At 45.4% G+C, this 23,287-nt stretch overlaps 1 protein-coding gene across 3 annotated transcripts in view; it reads left to right on the top strand.

Annotated features, from left to right (window-relative positions):
* Nucleotides 1-7,160, top strand: part of LOC122927080 — a 216,483-nt gene extending 209,323 nt beyond the window's left edge. For all 3 annotated transcript variants that reach the window (XM_044278654.1, XM_044278655.1, XM_044278653.1), the window contains 2 exons: nt 1,140-1,197; nt 4,639-7,160. In XM_044278654.1, the coding sequence (XP_044134589.1) occupies nt 1,140-1,197; nt 4,639-5,515 (935 nt within the window). In that variant the 3' untranslated portion in view covers nt 5,516-7,160. The remainder of the gene's footprint in view (nt 1-1,139; nt 1,198-4,638) is intronic.
* The last annotated feature ends 16,127 nt before the right edge of the window (nt 7,161-23,287 follow it).

Here is a 23,287-nt window from a genome sequence, read left to right as displayed (position 1 = left end):
GCTAAAATTGCATATCCAAGATGACAGGCTCCTTTAAATTATTTCTGAAAACCAGCATTATAATCTTTATGGACCGGGTCTGAAAGAGAGTCATGCCTGCCTGACAGTTTTTTATGAGTTACCCCTCTCCCTGCTCAATTGGGGGAAAACTGAGAAGAAAGCTGTCAATCATGAATAGATGGGCAGAAAGAGGGGTAACTCATAAATAACTGTGACTCTTCTCGGGCAGCCATGACTATTTTTTAGACCAGGGCTCCCTGAGGGCAGTATAAAGTTGGTGACAAGTTCACTTTAAGCTCTTAATAAGATTTATACTGATGCAAAGTTTCATATACGGTGGTGAGGTACATAATGAAATTCTGACTTCCTGCAGCCACCTCTAGGGGGAGCTCAGGAGTTGACTGCATACTGTTATATATATTTTTTTTTAATTTGATTTATCTTTTGAGATCTGAGATCTTTAGCTGTGCTCTAACCCCCCTCCGCTTTCCCCCCCCAAAAAAGAATAAAATAAATTAACACCCTATGCTAATGCAGTGGGTTTGGAGACCTGTGTAGAGATGTAAAGATGAGCTGCCACTTAGCCTGACCTGTCTGATGTAGTAAATACTTGCAGTCCCCACATAACAGCAATTCTGGAGCATCTGACAAGATAATATCAAACTGTGCAGGACGACACCTCCAACTGATAAGACTCAGTCGTCAATGTATTCATACATCTTCAGTGGGAATAACAGAGGAACTCTATAAAGCAGAGTTATGAGAAAAGATGACCCAGGATTATATTACAGGGAGCACTGAAGAACAGAAGGGAAATCCAGCATCCGATAAAACGGAGATCTTTATTGACAGCAGTGTCCACGCGTTTTGTGTCTTTAGAGACTGATCCTAGCTCATGACATGGGGATCACTGTTATGAACTAAATCAGACAGAAATGAAAGGGCCTCTTTATAAGGGACTTAAAACGGAAATATGGACCTATTTAAGAAATGTTGACCACATTCTGACAGCCTCATTGTAATAACACGGAGAACGGTAATGTATTTTATGCTGCTAACCGCTGATTGTCTCAGCTATGGAGACTTGCTCTGTGGGTAATAATCTCATGTACTCGATATCATTTCATTCTTTACTTCAGGAGATGCAGTAAAATATATCGATCTTGGGCCTGAGGAAAAGGACAATCACACAGTTTGGTAAGAGATTTCCTGATAGTCTCGTTGGACTGAAAAAGAGAGTCAGTTCAGAGATGTCATTTATGCACAGTTTAAAAAAAAGAAAATTGAACAAAAAGAATTGAAAGTTGGCTAATGTTCTATAGCTAGTTTCCTGTCCATTTCTGGGTCCTCAGGCTTCACTCATGAACCAAACATGAACCTTTGCCAGTGTCCTCTAAAAGCAGGTCCTTAGTAGGTTAGGTCCTCACCATTTCCACAGCATGGTACATATCAGATTGCCTTGACAACTAACCTGCTGCTCCTTCTCCTGATTTATTTCCCATAATATCTAAACTAAACTAGAGCTTCACTGATTTAACCCCTTGAGGACAGGGTGATTTTCCATGTTTGGGTTTTCATTGTTTACTTCTGACCTTTCCAGAGCCATATTTTTTTGAGGGACAAGTTGTACTTTCTAATGGCAAGCAATGGAATGCAATGTAGTAGGAAGCTTGTAAAAAACTGCAAATAGGGTGAAAATAGACCTTGCTTTTTTTTTTTTTGCTTTTTTTGGAAGGTGAAGTACCGGTAACTAAAATGTTTTTTTTTTTTTTTTTACCTCGTTCATACATAAAAACAGTATGAGCAAATTGGAATGCAATTTTTTTGTTTATTTTTATTATGAGGAAAGGGGGGTGATTTGAATTTTTATATTTTTTTATATTTTGGAAAACATTTTTTAACCCTTTTTATTATATATATATATTTATTTGTCCCTTGGAGACTTTTACATATTGAGCATGACCCAAATATGTAATCCTTAGATCAATTGTCCTATAGGCTTGCAATTAATTACCACTGCGGTCTAAAATGATGAGGGGGGTTAAAGTTGAGCCTTTTATATTTCTATGAAATCATCTCCCTTTTGCTTTTGTAATGCGGGGGAACTGGGTGAGGATGTTGTAGAAGATGTCCAGACTTGTAAGCAACAATGATTTACTTAATGCCATATGATCCTTTAATAGGTTACAATTGAACACTTCAGTAATACAGTGAGCAACAGTAGAATATGAATAGAATACAGTAGAATCATCTCAAATAGGTTTAGAAGTGCCACTTACTGTAGGTATGCACAGATTCAGCTGTGTGACTCCTTTAACAGTCTCTCTTCACACAATATGGTCTCTATACTCCATTATCGGAACAGTCACTGATGTATTGGTAGTACTGTTCCCAAGTGCCTCCTGCTGTTTGCTGAACTCCTCAGCAGACATCATTGATGTATTGGTAGTAATGTTGCCCAGTGCCTCCTGCTTTTTGCTGAACTCCTCTGCAGACATCATTGATGTCTTGGTAGTACTGTTCCCAAGTGCCTTCTGCTGTTTGCTGAACTCCTCTGCAGACATCATTGATGTCTTGGTAGTAATGTTGCCCAGTGCCTTCTGCTGTTTGCTGAACTCCTCAGCAGACATCATTGATGTCTTGGTAGTACTGTTCCCAAGTGCCTCCTGCTGTTTGCTGAACTCCTCAGCAGACATCATTGATGTATTGGTAGTACTGTTCCCAAGTGCCTCCTGCTGTTTGCTGAACTCCTCAGCAGACATCATTGATGTCTTGGTAGTACTGTTCCCAAGTGCCTCCTGCTTTTTGCTGAACTCCTCTGCAGACATCATTGATGTCTTGGTAGTACTGTTCCCAAGTGCCTTCTGCTGTTTGCTGAACTCCTCTGCAGACATCATTGTCTTGGTAGTAATGTTGCCCAGTGCCTTCTGCTGTTTGCTGAACTCCTCAGCAGACATCATTGATGTCTTGGTAGTACTGTTCCCAAGTGCCTCCTGCTGTTTGCTGAACTCCTCTGCAGACATCATTGATGTATTGGTAGTAATGTTGCCCAGTGCCTCCTGCTGTTTGCTGAACTCCTCAGCAGACATCATTGATGTATTGGTAGTAATGTTCCCAAATGCCTCCTGCTGTTTGCTGAACTCCTCAGCAGACATCAATGATGTCTTGGTAGTAATGTTCCCAAGTGCCTCCTGCTGTTTGCTGAACTCCCCTGCAGACATGCCATGTAGGCTCTAGTTTTATGATCTGCTTTACTGATATTTTTGTCCTAGGGCAGTGGTGGAGAACCTATGGCACTGGTGCCAGAGGTGACACTCAGAGCCCTCTCTGTGGACACTCACACCCTGGAAAAAGACTATTGTGTACCAATATGTTTTAGACTTTTCCTGTCATTCATCAACACAGGGCGCACTATGAACGGCACAAGCAGCACTCTTAATGTAGGCAGGCTATTATAGTTAAATGATAAAGTACGATGTTGGACTGTAGTATTTAGGTTAAATTTCCGTGTTGGTACTTTGCGATAAAGAAGTGGGTTGTAGGGTTGTAGTTTGGGCACTCGGTCTCTAAAAGGTTCACCATCACTGGTCTAGGGGATGATGAAAATCACATGGCGGCACCATTGCTCTGCAGGGGCCGATTGCCCATAGACGCTACAGGGAAATTTACCAGTGGGCTGATGCCCAGGAGGGCTGCCTGAGCTCTCCTCCTGACCACCAACTATGTAGCATAAGTAGTGATTTGTCGCTCCCAGAGTTAATTAACATGGGGGGCATCAAATCTTTATGTACCTGGCCAGGAACCACAGTTGCCCTCCTAATTCAACTGTATTGCCATCCTTTGGCAATGGAAGTAGGAGGACAGATTGTGGCAGCTGGCGCAAGTCACCACAGAGGGGCAGCTTTTGAGGAGGTATATATTGGTGCTGGGGCATTATTTTGTGCTGCACTGTAGTTTTCGATGTTGTTGGGCCAGTTTATTGTGTCATACTGAAGAATTTTTCTCTGTTGGGCTGTATTTTGTGCTGCAATATGGTAATGATGGCGCTGCCTTCTGTCAGTTTGGACCCACCCACAACATGGGGCAACTTTTAAGGTTTTTTTTCCAGGGCCACTTTAAGTTCCCAGTCCTCTGGTGCTCTGAACAACACTCTCCTCTTCTCCCTGCTTGACACGCACATAGCACACATAATCATGTCTTCTGCCAAACTCTGTACATAAATCTGCTCCCCAAGGAACCAGTTTCTTTCATGTCATGTCCTCTAACAGAAGCTACAATTATGCATCCTGCTTTCCACCATAAATGCCGGGCAAATACCGCTAGAAGGTGCCAGTGTCCATAGTCCTGTGGCTATAGTATGTACAGTACTTTGAAGCTGTAAGTAGTTAGCATACCTCTACATGGTGCATGCATCACAGATACGTAACCAGCAGGAAACACTTCTAGGAAAGAATGCTCCTGTATCATAGCATCTAAATGGAGCAGGGTGTGATTTAAAAAAAAAATAATAATTATTCTCTTCCAGATTCATACATACAAAGAAATTGTCCTTGGTCAGATTTGAATCTTGAATTGCAATGCTGAAAATTAATAATGATTACTATTGACTTCTGATTACGATTTTCTTGACCTTTTCAGGAAGGTTCCTGGGTCTATTATATTCACCATAATCTGTTGCATCTGCAAGGAGATGTACAAAACTCCTGTAACATTGATCTGTGGCCATAACTACTGCCTGGAATGTATTGATAAGACCTGGAACAATCAGGATAGTGATGATACGTCCTGTCCCATCTGCAGAAGAAGGTTTAAGAACAGGCCTGAACTAAACAAGAACCTGGTTCTCTGTCAAATAGCAGAATTTTGTCAATCATCAAAGTCAGACAAGAAGACACATGAGTATTGTACATATTGTACTTCACCGTTGCCACGGCGTGCAGTTAAACAATGCTTGTTATGTGACGCTTTTCTCTGTGAAGACCATTTAAAGGTCCATAGCAAACAAGCAGAACACGTATTGTTGGACCCCAGCGTATCTCCAAAGAACAGAAAATGCTCCATCCATAAAACAGTCCTTGAGTATTACTGCAGTCAGGACTCTGCCTGTGTCTGTTCCCACTGCTGTATAGTTGGTGAACATAAAGGACACCAGGTGATACCTATCGGAGAAGCCATGGAGATGAAGAAAGACAAACTGAGGGACACTGAAGAAAATCTAAAGCTCAAAAAGTCAGAGATAGAGAAAAGTATAAAGATTTGCCTGCTAAAAGTTCAAGAAAAAGCACATACTGCATCAGAAACTGTTGAGGTTGAAGAGATGAGGGAAATCCTAGAATTAGTCCAGGGAGGTCTATTCATAGAAGAAGGACAAGCTGAATATCTAGTTGAGGATCTCATTAGGCAGCTGGAAGCTAAAAGGTCTCATTTGACCCAGTGTATTGCCCACATTGAAGAGCTGTGCTATGACACTGACCCATTCCTGGTCTTACAAGATCAGGAGGACTATAACCTGTAGTCCTTTGTGCATGAGAGATACAAGTTGCTGTAGTTGTGAGTTATCCCCTCCCTTGTGCTTCTCAGCTGTGTCAGTCTCATAGGAATGAATAGAGAAGTAACTGACTTTCTTTCCTGTGTCAGTTGGACATCAGAGTGCTGATCACATGACACAGCTGAGGATCAGAAGGGACAGGATATCTCACAGATACATTCACTAGTGAGAAGATTACATTCACTACAGTTTACATGATGCACCTTTCTAACAGATCAGAGAATACACGTTTTTGTGGGAGTTCTTCTTTAAGTATTTTTTGTTAGTAGAAAGGACTTTTCCCTCCAAAGTGAGATGTATGGTCTAGGTGCATAGAGATGATTTTGTGATAGCTCACACAGGTTTACTTTTAGTTTACCTAACGCATTTATCAAATATATGTAATTTCAAAGCATTTTTAGGATACATTTTTTATGCCATTTTTATTTTGCGTCCTTTTGTATAAGGTATCTTTGAAAATCGATAACCCAAAATTTTCTAAATGAAAAATAAAACTTGCCTCTCGAAAGAAGCCCATTATAGATACATGATGCCACAAACTTACCTGTCCGTGGTCCAGCGGTAAGATCTTCTGAGCGGCTGTACCGGATGAGACATGCTGCTGAGCCAGTACTATATTGACCTCCCGGCTTTGACCTTTTCCTGCACGACCTTTCTCTGTGTGTTGTCTGAACAGGTCCCAGCAGTTCTTACCGTGGGTGCTTGGTTTGACTCCCTGCACTTACCAGCATAGGGACGGTCGACCAGTTGTGGACTTGCCGCTTAGGGCTTTCTCTGCAAGTAGTCAGGGACAGTGGGTTGGGTGCAAGTTTGGGCTCACTGAGTAAGTGTATTTCTCTGCCTACTGTGCTGACACAGGAATGAAAAAATAACTAAAGCTAATCCCCATTAAGGTGACAAAGTATGAAAAAAAGTATATAAAGAAAAAAGACTGAAGCTTTAGAAGACAGTAAATACAGGTTGATTCAATTTTTGAGAGAAATTGTTAGATTTAAATATTTAATAGAAGTATTTACCGGAAATAAAAGTTTCTTGTTGTATTATCAGATTTTTTTCTATTTCAGGGAAGTAAAATCTTAATTTGTGATTCAAGCAGCATGCACATGCGGAAATGTTCTCTCATGTATAAATGATTGATTTTAAAATACAATTGGACTTTCAAACAACTGTTAGGACAGCCCTGGGGGCCCTTTAAAGCTTGTCACCACCATGATAGGAAAACAAAGACATCTACCACACAGTATTGAGTTGTTAATAGTGTTGATCGAGCATGCTCGGCCGAACCCTATGTGCTCGAGCGCAATGCTCTAGTCTCCTCCCCGCACGTTTCTTGGCTGCTACGCAGCCAATAGACGTGCAGGTGAGTGCCGCCATCACTGTAATGCCGTATCCATGTTGGTTTTTGGCATTACAGTGATTGGCTGGCCGGAACGCGTCATCAGGTTCTATATAGCACCCGATGACGCTTGTTCGGCTAAGTCTTAGTCAGTGAGACCTGAGCATAGGAAGGGACAGACAGTGTAGGGAGTGTTATTGGAATAGTTTTGTTAGAAAAACCCACAATATTTTATAGGGTTTGCTCACCTGCAGGCCCTCGCATATAATCTTTTAGAGGGTCAGCTCAGCAGCAGACCCTCACCGCTAATGTTTTAGATGGTCAGCACGGCAGCAGGCCCTCATCCATAATATTTTAGATGGTCAGCTCAGCAGCAGACCCTCACCCCTAATGTTTTAGATGGTCACCAGCAGGCCATTAATCATAATTTTTCAAGGGTGTGTATGATGCCCTCCTTTATGTGTAACAAAGGGTGTTTTGTAGTGCCGGTTCCTTGTAATTTTTGGCAGCCCTTTCACTTAGTGCATAGGCTTTATGAGTGTTGGAATCCCACTACCTGAACTATTGTACCACAATGGTAATGTAGCCCTTACACTTATGTATGTCTATGCAAGATGTACCGTATATCAGCCTTGTGTCTTATACCACACTCATACGCCTGAGTGTACCATTGACTTTTTGGTTGTTCTTGATTTGCTTTATTTCATTTATGTATCTCTAATGCAATAATCTTGAAATCTTAAAAAACAATGCTTAAAAAAAAAAAGTGTCCAGGATTTTAAAGCAAACTGTTTACTGAAAATATAAACGTGTGTAAGATAAAAACATGATTTAGTTGGTACTATTAAAAAAATGGATCGCTTTCTTCATTTATCAGAAGCATTATACATAGTTGTAACACTGTCTATAACTGATCAGAAGCTCTGCACTCACTAAAAAACTAAATCAACTGAGTTTTTTTTTTCTGTCTCAATCATCTTACATTAACTGCTTCATTACCGGACTGTTTACCACTTCCTTACCAGGTCGATTTTGCAGATTTTGCAATGGATCTACAGTATCTAACTTCAAATAACTATTTCATTTCTGAGGCAACCTACATGATTTTTTTTTAACAGGACACATTAGATGATAGATATTAGATGCCATTAGATCACAAATATAATATTCAAAAATATTGAATTACAAAACAATTTACATTTTGAAAATATATATATATATTTCCTTTCTCATAATTTTTTCCTGTTACTTAACTTTTCAAGACAAAACATTTCTAAAACCATTTCCATTTGTGTGTACTGTTAAAATGGAAGCAAATTGTGTAATTTATTTACCAGCTGGGCTCAGGGCAATACTTCAAAGTACTGTAACGCATTTTTTATTTTGAAGGCCTATTTTTCTATTGCTGGTTCTATGGCACCGCACTGCCAGAACAGATGTACAGTGCCAAAACATTAGAAACTCCTTCAAAGTGATTTTTTTTAATGTTGACCCCCTAAGGTATTTTTCTTGAGGAAATTTCAACAATTGAAACTTATATGAAAAAATATGCGTGTTGTCATGAACCAGCAGTTCTGAACCCATTGTGCCACATGACTAACCTCTTCTAGGGGCATTGTCTAAGTGGACCCCTCATTCTTCACAGTACACCTGATGGTGGGGATAGACTTTCCCGAGGTTAACACCAGGTCGCTACCTCTTGAGGAGGATTGACACACAAAGCAGCTGGTTCAGGTGGACCAGGGGGTACCAGTGCAAGGTACCAGAGGTACAGTTGAAGTCAGCAGGCCAAGTCATAACCAGGAGAGACAATGCAGGACCAAAGGATGAGGCAGAGAGAAGTCAAACAAGCAATGGGTCAGGGGAGGTGGCACAGGTAGAGGTCATGTAATCCAGGTCACCAATAGTAGAGTTGAGACAGAGCAGGTAAGGATCAAACAGGCAGCAGAGTCCAGAAACACACACAGGTCAGGTAAACAGGAACACCAGCACAGACAACAGCGATCTTTGCAGGACACAAGGACCTTTGACACCCAAGCATCTGGGAGGGAACTGGACCACTTATATAGGTGCAAGAAGGCTAGGATTGGTAAGAATGGTCACGGACTGTGGGGGTGAATGAGGAAACACCAGCAGCTGATCACTGCCGAACACAGAGCCCAGTAGGGGAACTTCGGCAGTCAGCAACCACTGTGTATTTGTATTTTACCCCTAAATATAGTTAAAACTATACTTATATTTTTTATTTTTTTACATAAAGACAAAAATGTGTATAAGTTACACACAAAGTCAGCTATACTATTGCTAAAACTAATAACTATACTTTTTATTTGATTATTTATAAAGAAAACTTGGGGGGAAAAATCTGTATATTTAGGTCATTTACTCATGTGAAATATGCCTAAATTAGGCGTACTTCAGGTGAAGATGGCGGCGCAACAGTTAGTTGTGCCGCTATCTGCAACTTTTCCCCGCTGACGCCAGGTCTAAAATTGTGGGCTTGGCGTAGGTGGCGAAGTGTAGGGGCCAGCAGGCTCGTCTCATTCATTATTTTCGACGCCTGTTTTAGGCGTAGAAAATGGTCTAAATGTAAGACAGCAAGGCAGTAGGGTTGAGCGAACCCAAACTTTAGGATTTTTCGACCCCGGATCCGAACCCGAACAAATTTTGTAAAAGTTCGGGTTCGGTGTTTGGCGATTTCTTAGCACTTTTTGAAAGGCTGCAGAGCAGCCAATCAACAAGCGTTTAACTATGTGCCCTTAGAAGCCATCACAGCCATGCCTACAATTGGCATGGCTGTGATTGGCCAGTGTAGCATGTGACCCAGCCTCTATATAAGCTGGAGTCATGTAGCGCTGCACGTCACTCTGCTCTGATCAGTGTAGGGATAGGATGCTGCTGGACTGGTGATTTCAGGGAGAGAATAGGAGAGAATCTTTAATCAGAACTCCAATTGAACTCAGCGATCTACATAGATTTAGTTGTGTGGGTGCAGTGCACAATCTTTTTACCCTGCCCTGAGCCCAGTGACAGAGAAAAATTACTTTTATCCGTCTGTTAGTTAGGTGGGCGGAGGCAGCCATTTTATGCAAGCTCAGTGCACCAGCACTGCATATGTGCCTTTGTGACATTCAAATCCAAACTTGAAATACTGCAATAATAATCTTGTTTTTTTTATTTTTTTTAAATTTTGGCAATATCCTACATCTGGTGCCTTTGCAGCATTAGTCAGTGTGCAATTTAGGCTAGAAATACAGCTAAAATTTTCTGGGTTTTAAAAAAACACCCTTTTTGGGCAAAATATACCGTTTTTCAGCCCTTTCTGCATCAGCACGTGTGAAATTCAAGCATTATATACAGCTGTCATATTCGGTTAGTAAAAAAACACCCTTTTTGGGCAAAAATCTTTAATTGCGGCCTAGTCTGCATCTGTTCGCGTGAGATACACCCTTTAGATACTGTGTTTCTATTCTGCTATTAAAAAAACACAGATTTTGGGCAAGATCCTAAATTTGAGAAATATGAGGAGAGCATCAAATAAGGGACGTGGCCCTGGTCGTGATGCTGCTGGTGGAGCTCCTGTTGCAGGGAGAGGACGTGGTCCATCTGTGCCAGCTACACGCACAAGTGAAACACCTTCCTCAGGTGCGAGTAGGTGACAGAACCTGCAGCGGTATTTGGTCGGGCCTAATGCAGCTCTACGAATGGTGAGGACAGGACAAGTACAGGTGAAAGTAGATTGGGTTGCTGACAGTGCACCCAGTTCCTTCACATTGTCTCCCAACCAGTCTCCTGCTGAAAGATCAGAGTTTGCACCTGCAGCCCATGTCCATCAGTCTTTCACCTCACCCCCTTGCAAATCAGCCAAGCGGTATGAGCCCCAAGTCATGCAGCAGTCTCTTCTGCTTTTTGATGACTCTGTTAGCAGGGTTTCCCAGGGCCATCCACCTGGCCTTGCCCCAGAAGTGGAAGAGATTGAGTGCACCGATGCCCAACCACTTATGTTTCAAGATGAGTACATGGGAGGACCATCACAGCACGTCTCGGATGATGACGAAACACAGGTGCCAACTGCTGGGGTTTTTGAAAGTGTGCAGACCGACAAGGAGGGCAGGGGTGAAGACTGGGTGGAAGATGATGTGGAGGACGATGAGGTCCTCGACCCCACATGGAATCAAGGTCATGCGAGTGACCTGTGTAGTTCGGAGGAAGAGGCGGTGGACGCACAGAGCCACTAGCACAGCAGAAAAGGGAGCAGGGTGCAAAAGCGGAGCGGCCGTCCCCTAGACAGTATGCCTGCTACTGCCCAACGCAGCAAGGGACCGAGCACACAAAGCCAGCTTCAAGGAGTTCCCTGGTGTGGCAGTTCTTCAGACAATGTGCTGATGACAAGACACAAGTGGTTTGCACGCTGTGCAATCAGAGCCTGAAGCGAGGCATAAACGTTCTCAACCTGAGGACAACCTGCATGACAAAGGCATCTAAGTTCAAAGCATGAGCTGCAGTAGAGTAGACACCTCAAAAACCAAGAAAGGTCTCTGGCTACGCCTGCTTCCTCTTCTGCTGCAGTCTCGGCCTCTTCATCCACCTCTGGAGTGATAGTGCCACCTGCCACCACGCAAACAGAGGATCTGCAAGTAACACCACCACCTGGGTCACCAAGCATCTCTACAATGTCCCACGGAAGCTTTCAGCACTCCATATTCCAAACACTGGAGCGGAAGAGGAAGTACCCCCCTACCCACCCACGATCCCCGAACTTGAATGCCAGCATTTCTAAATTACTGGCCTTTGAAATGCTGTCATTCAGTCTGGTGGAGACGGAGAGATTTAAAAGCCTTATAGTGGTGGCTGTCCCACAGTACGTCGTGCCCAGCTGCCACTATTTTTTCAGGCGTGCCATCCCTTCCCTGCACAACCAAGTGGGGGACAAAATCAGGTGTGCACTGCGCAATGCCATCTGTGGCAAGGTGCACCTCACTACGGATACGTGGACCAGTAAGCACGGTCAGGGACGTTATATCTCCATAACAGCACACTGGGTAAATGCAGTGGCGGCTGGGCCTGAGGCGGATAGCAGTTTGGCGCATGTCCTTCCACCACCGAGGATTGCAGTGCGCTTCAGTTTGCCTCCTGTTGCTTTCTCCTCCTACTCCACTTCCTCATCCTCTACCGGATCCTCATCCGGTCAGCGTAACACCTTCACCACCAACTTCAGCACAGCCAGGGGTAAACGACAGCAGGCAGTTTTAAAACTTATCTGTTTGGGGGACAAACCCCACACCGTGCAGGAGCTGTGGATGGGCCTTGAGCAGACCGATGAGTGGTTTGTGCAAGTGAGCCTCAAACCCGGCCTGGTGGTGTGCGATAATGGGTGAAATCTCGTAGCAGCTCTGGGACTAGCCGGTTTGACACACATCCCTTGCCTGGCGCATGTGCTGAATTTGGTGGTGCAGAGATTCCTTAAAAATTTCCCAGATATGTTAGAGCTGCTGCATAAAGTGCGGGCCGTCTGTGAGCGCTTTTGGCGTTCTCATCCGGCTGCTGCTCGCCTTTCAGCGCTGCAGCGTAACTTCGGCCTTCCCGCTCACCACCTCATATGCGACGTGCCCACAAGGTTGAACTCCACCTTGCACATGCTGGCCAGACTGTGCGAGCAGCAGCAGGTGATAGTGGAGTTTCAGCTGCAGCACGCATGGGTGAGTCGCTCTGCGGAACAGCACCACTTCACCACAAATGACTGGGCCTCCATGCTAGACCTGTATTCCTTGTTGCGCTGTTTCGAGTACTCCACCAACATGGCCAGTGCCGATAACGCCGTTCTCAGCGTTACTATCCCACTTCTATGCCTCCTTGAAAAAACGCTGCTGGCGATGATGCAAGAGGATGTGGCATAGGAGGAGGAAAAGGGATCATTTCATTGGGTGGCTCCAAGGGTGGGTTCCTGCACCCAAAACGCCAGGTACACAATTGTCCAGCTCATGGCCATCACTGGTGCGTGGCTGGGGGGATACAGAGGACACAGACGATACACCTGCCACAGAGGACAGCTTTTCGTTGCCTCTGGGCAGCCTGGCACACATGAGCGATTACATGCTGCAGTGTCTCCACAACGACTGCCGAGTTGCCCACATTCAAACTTGTGCTTATTACTGGGTGGCCACGCTGCTGAATCACCGTTACAAGGACAACGTACTGTCCTAAATTCCGTCACTGGAGCATGATCGTAAGATGCGCGAGTACAAGCGCACGCTGGTAAACGCGCTGCTGGTGGCATTCCCACCTGACAGCGGGGGCACAGTGGAAGCACAAGGCGAATGCAGAGGAGGAGGAAGCACCTCAGAAAGCAGGGTTAGCATGGCCGAAATGTGGAAAAGCTTTGTCAGCACGCCACAACAACCAGCACCACCAGCTGATATGGAACGTCTTAGCAGGAGGCAGCATTTCACCAACAGGGTGGAGCAGTATGTGTGCACACGCCTACTTGTACTAAATGACAGGTCTGCCCCCTTCAACTTCTGGGTCTCCAAATTGGGCACATGGCCTGAGCTTGCCTTTTACTCCTTGGAGTTCTGGCCTGCCCTGCAGCCAGTGTATTATCTGAAAGTGTGTTTATCACGGCAGGGGGCATTATCACAGACAAACGCAGCCGCCTGTCCACAGCCAATGTGGACAAGCTCACGTTCATTAAAATGAACCAGGCATGGGTTCCACAGGACTTGTCCGTACCTTGTGCAGAATAGACATAAGGTATACCTGCCTTAACCAGCCATTGTTATACTACAGCGCAATTGCTCATTCTTGTATTTTGGATATTTCACACTCTTTTGGAGTGTATCCTAATTTAAAAAAATAAATAAAATTAAAACCAAAAACCAGTGTTGGCTACCTCGTCCTCCTCCACCGCTGCTTCCACCTACACCGCTACGTCCACCGCCTCCTCAAACTCCTACCCCATATGGACCTCATTTTACTAATTTGTCTGTTACATTTTTGGGTGAAATTCACAAATTTTTGGGTGTGATATACCACTACTATACCTAGTAGACACGTTAAAAAAATTCACTAATTTGTCTGTTACATTTTTGGGTGAAATTCACAAATTTTTGGGTGTGATATACCACTGCTATACCTAGTAGACAGGTAAAGAAAATTCACTAATTTGTCTGTTACATTTATGGGTGAAATTCACCAATTTTTGGTGTGATATACCCCTGCTCTACCTAGTTGACAGCTTAATAAATTTCACAAATTTTTGGGTTACATTTTCGGGTGACATTCAACAATTTTTGGCTGTGATAGATCCCTGCTCTACCTAGTAGACAGTTTAATAAATTTCCCTAATTTTTCTGTTACATTCTTGGGTTAACATTTTACAATTTTTGCTGTGAATAAACCCCTGCTCTGCATAGGTGACAGGGACCGAAAATTTTAAAAATAATCTGTTCCATTGGTATGTGACATTAACCCATTTCTGGGATAAAAAAAAACCCTGCTCTGCATAGGTGACAGGGACTTAAATTTCTAAAATTCGTCTTTAATTGGCCCTTTCATTCGATCCTTCTGCTTTGATAACTTGTCCCACATTTCCGCTTCATCCCATTGCAGCAATTGACCTCCCTTGGATGAGGACTCCCTTTCTCACGCTCCCTCTCTGGCGTGGAACCCTGATTCGCCGATAACCGTGATCAACATAGTAGGCTCAGAAAAGAACATCGAAAGTTGATAGAGAAGATATCCAAATGAATGGTGGACGTCACAGGGATGTGCGATCAGGCAGAAGTTATCTAGAGTCAACAAAGCGGCAGCAGGGCCTCTCCTGGCTAACGTTTCCAAATCCAAAATACCCCAGTGACATTCTTTATAATTTTTTATTAATCATTCCAATAACAGGGCATCTTAAGAGTCCTGTATTGTTATTTATCGTCACTACTTCCCCGAGTCGGGAGTGGGTAATTGCCGCGCCCCCCCTCCTTTCCTTCAATTCTTCTGCTTTAATAATTTGTCCCACATTTCCGCTCAATCACAATTAAATTTCATCCATTGATCTCCCTTGGATGTGGTCTCTCTTTTTCACGCTCCCTCTCCGGCGTGGAACCCTGATTCGCCACTAACCGTGATCAACATGGTAGGCGCAGAAAAGAACATCGAAAGCTGACAGAGCAGATATCCAATTGGATCGTGAACATCACAGTGACATGCGACATGGTGGGGCAGTATGTTTGCACATGCCTACACAAACTGACTGATGGGTCTGCCCCCTGCAACTTCTGGGTCTCCAAATTGGTACATGGCCTGAGTTTGCCCTTTACGCCTTGGAGGTGCTGGCCTGCCCTGCAGCCAGTGTATTGTCTGAACGTGTGTTTAGCACGACTGGAGGGGGTTATCACAGGTTATATTTCCCAATGTTTTGGGGTGTACCCTAATTTAAAAAAATATAAATAAATTTAAAACCACAAAGCAGTGTAGGCTACCTCCTCCACCACCGCTTCCACCTACACTGCCACATCCACCGCCTCCTCAACCTCCTACTCCATATGGACCTTGTCCTCTTAGATCAAGATTATTATTTTTTATTTTTACGTATTTTATGTTATTTAAAGTCATTTCACTATCCACATTTGTTTGCAGAGCACTTGCCATGCTCTTAACCACATCGTAATGCCTTTTGCAGCCCTCTAGCCCTTTGCATTACATTTTTACAGCCATTTTAGTGCTCAAAAGTTCAGTTCCCCATAGACATCAATGGGGTTCCGGTTCGGGGTCAAGTTCGGGTGCCGAACTTGAATTTTCTTGTGAAGTTCGGCCGAACCCGTCGAGCTCGAACATCCAGGGGTCCGCTCAACTCTAGTCATGGGCAATCCAGGCCTTGATCCTTTTTATAAGAGTCAACCTGTCAGCATTTTCATTTGACAGGCGGATACGCTTATCTGTTATAATGCCACCAGCAGCAATAAATACCCGCTTAGACAAAACGCTGGCGGCATGGCAGGCCAGCACCTCCAAGGTGTAGAGCGCCAGTTCGTGCCAAGTCTCCAGCTTGGACACCCAGTAGTTGGAAGGCACTCAGGGATCACGTACTCCTTCACCATCTTCCAAAACTTTTCCCTCCTTGTGACACTAGGCCGCGCATCAGGGTAAGGGTGCTGGCGGGGTGTCATGAAACTGTCCCAGGCCTTGGAGAGTGTTGCCCTGCCTCTGTTGGAACTGCTGTGTGTTCCCCTTGTCTCCCTTCCTCGGTTGCCCAAGTAAGTACAGACTCTGCTGCCAGCGTTGTCAGATGAAAATCTTTGGAGCAATTTTTCAACAAGGACCTTCTGGTATTGCACCGTTTTTCTTGTCCTCTCCACCAGGAGGATGACTCTCAATCTCCTCATACTCTTCTTCCTCTTCTGCCCACCCATGCTGAACAAATGGAAATAAACTTCCATGGGTTCTACCTACCCTCTGTAGCGGAGGCAACCGCCTCCTGCTCCTCCTCCTCTTTGTCGCCCTTGGGATGTGTGTGAGGATGCCGAGCTCCAAAGCCGCCACCAAGTTACGGCCATTATCATACACAACCATGCCTGGTTGTAGGTTGAGTGGCGAGAGCCACAGCTCAGTCAGGTCTCTTATCCCCTGCTACAGCTCTGTGGCGGTGTGCTGTTTGTCCCCTAAGCATATAAGCTTCAGCATGGCTTGTTGCTCCTTCCCCACTGCAGTGCTACACTGCTTCCAGCTACCAGCTGATGACTGACTGGTGCTGCACACGGATATTTCGGAGGTGGAAGTGGAGGAGGAGGCAGAGGAGGAGAAGTGGGTGTTGGAGCCACTAACGTAGGTGGTGGCGGAAACCCTGATGGAATTGGGGCCCGCAATCCCTGTCGTCGCTCCCGGCCTCCACAACATTCACTCAGTGTGCCGTCAGGGAAAGGTAGCGTCCCTGGCCAAAAGCACTTGTCCATGTGTCCTTGGTTAAGTGGACCTTCCCAGTAACTGTGTTGGTCAGGGCACGTGTGATGTTTTGGGACACATATTGGTGTAAGGCGTGCATAGCACACCTTGAAAAATAGTGGCAGCTGGGGACAGAGTACCGCGGGACGTCCGTCGACATCAGGCTGCGGAAGGCCTCAGTGTCCACAAGCCTAAATGGCAACATTTCCAGGGCCAGTAATTTTGAAAGGTGCGCATTTAGTGCTATGGCCTGTGGATGGGTATTTGTGCTTGCGTTCAAAAGCCTGGGGTAATGACATTTGGATGCTGCGCTGGGACAGGGAAGTGGATGTGGTCACTGATGGTGCTTGCGAAGGTCCAGGTGCAAGGCGGGAGGCATCCGGGCCTGCGCCTTCGACAGGCGATTGGCCAGCACGTAACATAGGGGAAGAGGAGGCAGTGGTGTGAACCGCAGACACAGATTGTGGACCCAGGCATTAGTCCCACTTATTACGGTGCTTGGATGCCATGTGGCGGATCATGCTGGTGGTGGTGAGGTTGCTAGTGTTCACACCCTGGCTCATTTTGGTACGGCACAGGTTGCAAACTACTATTTTTTTTTGTCGTCCGCAATTTTCTCAAAAAAGTGCCATGCTGCGGAACACCTACCCCTTGGTAAGGGAGATTTCCGCAAGGGTGTTGTCACGGAAGGTGTACAGGAAACAAGACAACACAAAATGAACATATGGCTCACTGGATCCAAAACTAAGGAACAAAAAGGGAGATCCCTGCATCAGACCTGGCACTCTCCCTGACTGCTCAGCCTAAGCGAGTATCCCAATGGTAGATGATCGCATATCCTCGTACCTCGACTGTATAACACCTGAACACCCTATAATAGTGAGGGGACACGACCACCGGCTCCCTACACTAGACACGGAGGGAGTCAGGGTCACCTGGGATCCAGCAAACAGAAAATCACTAATAAATGTACAGCACTTATCTTGTTGAAGACTGAAAAATAGGATCAGAATGCACACACACTCCAGGAAGTAGTATAAGCCGCACACTAATGCATTATGGGGAGGAATTTAAAAAGATGCAATCAGTCCAACTACATGACAGCTGAGAGAGGCTAACGAGATGAGGAACTGAAAACCAAAACAAAAGAGAACTCAAGGAGGAGGTTCTGAAAGGCTTCTGTCAGAGCTTCTCAGCTGTCTGGTTGTGACAGTACCCCTCCCTCTACGAGTGGACTCCGGACACTCAGAGCTTACCTTCTCAGGATGGGACCTATGGAAAGCCCTGATGAGACGAGTGGCCTTAATGTCAGTCACTGGGACCCACATCCTCTCCTCAGGACCATAACCCTCCCAATGAACGAGGTACTGGAGAGAACCGCGGACAAGACGAGAATCCACAATCCTAGAGACCTGAAATTCAAGATTCTCATCAACCATAATCGGAGGAGGAGGCAAAGGCGAGGGTACAATGGGTTGAACATAAGGTTTCAATAAGGACTTATGAAAAACATTATGGATCTTCCAAGTCTGAGGAAGATCAAGACGGTAGGCAACAGGATTGATGACAGACAGGATTTTGTAAGGCCCAATAAACCTAGGACCCAACTTCCAGGAGGGAACCTTCAATTTGATATTCTTGGTAGACAACCACACCAGATCACCAACATTCAGGTCCGGACCAGGCACACGTCTCTTATCTGCCACACGCTTATATCTCTCACTCATGCTCTTTAGATTATCCTGAATCTTTTGCCAAATAGATGACAAAGACGAGGAGAATCTGTCCTCATCAGGTAAACCAGAAGACCCCTCTCCCGAGAAAGTCCCAAACTGCGGATGAAACCCATATGCACCAAAAAATGGTGACTTATCAGAGGACTCCTGACGAAGGTTATTTAAAGCAAACTCAGCAAGGGACAAAAAAGAACACCAATCCTTCTGATTCTCCGCCACAAAACAGCGCAGATATGTCTCCAGATTCTGATTGACGCGCTCTGTCTGGCCATTCGACTGCGGGTGGAAAGCAGAAGAGAATGACAACCGAACCCCCAAGCGAGAACAGAAAGCCTTCCAGAATCTGGAAACAAACTGCGTGCCCCTATCAGAGACTATGTCTGAAGGAATACCATGCAATTTGACAATGTGATCAATAAATGCCTGCGCCAGCGTCTTAGCATTGGGCAAACCAGGAAAAGGGATGAAATGCACCATTTTGCTAAAACGGTCCACCACCACCAGAATCACAGTCTTCCCCGAGGAACGAGGCAGGTCCGTTATGAAGTCCATGGACAGATGTGTCCAAGGACGGGAAGGAATGGGTAAGGGAAGGAGAGGACCTGATGGCCGTGAATGAGGGACTTTGGCACGAGCGCAAGTCTCGCAGGCTGCCACAAAACCCTCAACCGACTTACGAAGCGCAGGCCACCAGAACCTCCGAGCGATGAGATCCACTGTGGCTCTTGCCCCCGGGTGCCCAGCAAGTACCGTATCGTGGTGTTCCTTAAAAATCTTGTGTCTTAAAGCGAGAGGCACAAACAACCTCCCAGGAGGACAAAGATCAGGAGCCTCTGACTGGGCTGCCTGCACCTCTGCCTCCAATTCAGGAAAAAGAGCAGAGACCACCACACCTTCAGCCAAAATGGGACCCGGGTCTTCAAAATTCCCACCTCCCGGAAAACAACGTGACAAGGCATCTGCCTTCACATTCTTAACCCCAGGGCGGAACGTGACAACAAAATTAAACCTTGAAAAGAACAAAGACCATCTGGCCTGTCTCGGGCTCAGACGCTTGGCTGACTCCAAGTAGGCCAGACTTTTATGGTCAGTAAACACGGTAATAGGGTGTCTGGCTCCCTCTAGCCAATGGCGCCATTCCTCAAAAGCCAACTTGATGGCCAACAATTCCCTATCTCCCACATCGTAATTTCTCTCAGCGGAGGAGAGTTTCTTCGAGAAAAAGGCACACGGTCGCCATTTGGCAGGAGAGGAACCCTGAGACAAGACCGCACCCACACCCACCTCAGAAGCATCAACCTCAACTATGAAGGGTAGAGAAATATCAGGTTGTACCAAGATGGGAGCGGAAGCAAAACTCTCCTTGATATTAGAAAAGGCCTTACGCGCCTCTACCGACCAGGAAGAAAAATCTACCCCCTTTCTGGTCATATCAGTGAGTGGTTTAACAATAGAGGAATAATTCAAAATAAACTTCCTGTAATAATTAGCAAAGCCCAAAAAACGCATCAGCGCCTTCTGATTCTCAGGAAGCTCCCACTCAAGCACAGCGTGGACCTTCTCGGGGTCCATGCGAAAACCAGAAGCGGAGAGAAGAAACCCCAGAAATTGAATTTCTGGAACCGCAAACACACATTTTTCCAGTTTCGCGTATAATTTATTCTCCCGCAGGATGAGCAAGACCTGACGTAAGTGTTCCTTATGAGTTTTGAAATCAGGAGAAAAAATCAAAATGTCATCCAAATACACTAATACAAATTTTCCCATTAAATAATAAAAAATGCTGTTCACGAAATGCTGAAAAACGGCTGGGGCATTCATCAAACCAAAAGGCATAACCAAATTCTCAAAATGGCCCTCAGGGGTATTGAAGGCCGTCTTCCATTCGTCTCCTTCTCTGACCCTGACCAGGTTGTATGCCCCTCTTAGATCTAATTTGGAAAAGACTTTAGCCCCAACAATCTGGTTAAACAGGTCCGGGATCAGAGGAAGCGGATAAGGGTCACGAATAGTGATACTGTTCAGCTCCCTGAAATCCAGACAAGGTCTTAAAGAACCATCTTTTTTCTTAACAAAGAAAAAAACTGCGGCAACAGGTGACTTCGAGGGTCGTATGTGTCCTTTTCTCAGACTCTCCGAGATATAAGCACGCATAGCGACCCTTTCAGGTTGGGAAAGATTGTATAAACGAGATTTAGGCAGCTTGGCGCCTGGGAGGAGATTAATAGGGCAATTGTACTCCCTGTGCGGGGGCAAATCCTGAACTCCACTCTCAGAGAAGACATCCGAAAATTCAGAGAGAAAAGGTGGTACAGTCTTAGTAGCAACCTCAGAAACAGATGTCCTGAGGCAATTCTCTCTGCAAAAGTCACTCCAACCATTTATTTGCCTCGCTTGCCAATCAATGGTTGGGTTATGTTTAGTGAGCGAGGGTAGCCCCAACACAAGAGGAGTAGGTAATCCGCTAAGGACGAAACATGACACATCCTCAACATGAGCATCACTCACAATTAAACGAATATTGTGAACTATGCCCTTTAATGATTTCTGAGAAAGTGGAGCGGAATGAATAGCAAAAACAGGAATATCCTTTCCCAAAGTGCACACCTGGAAACCATGAGTTATCGCAAAATGATTATCAATGAGATTGACAGCTGCTCCACTATCTACAAAAATCTCACAAAAAATGTTCTTACTCTCTAGCGCCACCCTGGCAGGCAGGACAAAACGGGAACTACAAGCAAACGGAAAACCTTCAATTTCCGCCTCAACCCTGCCAATAGTAACAGATGGAACATTTTTAAAAGATTTTTTCCTTTTTGTTTCTTTATTACTCCCAGAAAACTGCCTGAATCTCCTAGAGGGACAAACATTTGCCAAATGATTTATACCTCCACAACAAAAACAAACCTTCCCATGCGGGCTGAATCTTCTATTGTCAGAGGCAATCAGCCCCAGCTGCATGGGCTCCTGCTCAGAAGGGGCTGACAGCGACTGAGACCCCTGCGCACAGAATGAGACCGCTGCACTGTCATGGGACTGAGTATGACAGGAAGGAGAGATCTCTCCTCTCTCTCTAGGACGCCTGTCAATACGAACGGCCTGAGACATAGCAGAGTCCAAGGAGATAGGCCTCTCATGAAAGGCAAATGCATCTTTCAATCCCTCTGAAAGACCATGGCAAAATTGACTTCGGAGTGCAGCATCATTCCAACCAGTATCAGCTGCCCATCTTCGAAATTCTGAGCAGTATATCTCTGCGGATTGTTTACCCTGGCATAACAGACGTAGTCTAGACTCAGCCAAAGCAACACGATCCGGATCATCATATATCTGACCCAGGGCTAAAAAGAATTCATCCACTGAACGGAGGGGCCGTGCCCCCACCGGCAGCGAAAAGGCCCACGACTGAGCGTTACCCCTGAGCAGCGATATAATGATCCCCACCCTCCGTTCCTCATCACCAGAGGAATGGGGAAGAAGGTGAAAATGGAGTTTGCAAGCCTCTCTGAAACGCACAAAATTCTCACTACCCCCGGAGAACGTATCCGGGAGCGAGATCTTAGGCTCAGAACAAACTCCATGAACGCAAGCTGGAGCGGTCACTAGAAACTGAGAAAGAGTCTTACGGAGATCAGCTACCTCCAATGCAAGACCCTGGAAGCGTTCAGTCAAAAGTGAAACCGGATCCATGCTTGAGACGGTTTCGGCGGCTTATAATGTCACGGAAGGTGTACAGGAAACAAGACAACACAAAATGAACATATGACTCACTGGATCCAAAACTAAGGAACAAAAAGGGAGACCCCTGCATCAGACCTGGCACTCTCCCTGACTGCTCAGCCTATGCGAATATCCCAATGGTAGATGATCGCATATCCTCGTACCTCGACTGTATAACACCTGAACACCCTATAATAGTGAGGGGACACGACCACCGGCTCCCTACACTAGACACGGAGGGAGTCAGGGTCACCTGGGATCCAGCAAACAGAAAATCACAAATAAATGTACAGCACTTTTCTTGTAGAAGACTGGAAAATAGGATCAGCATGCACACACACTCCAGGAAGTAGTATAAGCCGCACACTAATGCATTATGGGGAGGAATTTAAAGGGATGCAATCAGTCCAACTACATGACAGCTGAGAGAGGCTAACGAGATGAGGAACTGAAAACCAAAACAAAAGAGAACTCAAGGAGGAGGTTCTGAAAGGCTTCTGTCAGAGCTTCTCAGCTGTCTGGTTGTGACAGGTGTGCTCCATGGAACACATGCGGGCCTGTTTGTTGTGAGCCCGCCTTCTCCCTTTTGCCACCCCACTGCCTCTTCCAGCCTGTTGCAGTTCTGCAGATCTCTCCCCCTCTGTACTGCTGTCCACGCTCGGCTTTCCACCTTCCTAGGTTGGGTCAGTGACCTCATTGTCCACCACCTCCTCTTCCACTTCCTCACTCTGATCATCCTCCTGATTTGTTGACCTAACCACAATCTCAGTGATTGACAACTGTGTATCATCCTCTTCCTCAACCTCTTGAGGCAGTAATTGCGGTTGTGATTGGCAACTGTGTCTCATCATCATCCACCTCATTAAACACTAATTGCCGTTCCCCATCATCATGTTCTTGTAACTCTGGATGCTCAAGAGGTTGGGAATCGGGGCACAAGATCTCAGGTCCCTCTTCAAGCGTGCTTGGCGAGAGGGCCAAATCAAGTAATGGCGATGAAAAGTGCGTGTG

This window comes from Bufo gargarizans, chromosome 2, assembly GCF_014858855.1.
Source record: "Bufo gargarizans isolate SCDJY-AF-19 chromosome 2, ASM1485885v1, whole genome shotgun sequence".
Lineage (NCBI taxonomy): Eukaryota > Metazoa > Chordata > Amphibia > Anura > Bufonidae > Bufo > Bufo gargarizans.
Note: the sequence above shows the minus strand (reverse complement) of the source record. Positions and strands in the feature narration are given on the sequence as shown.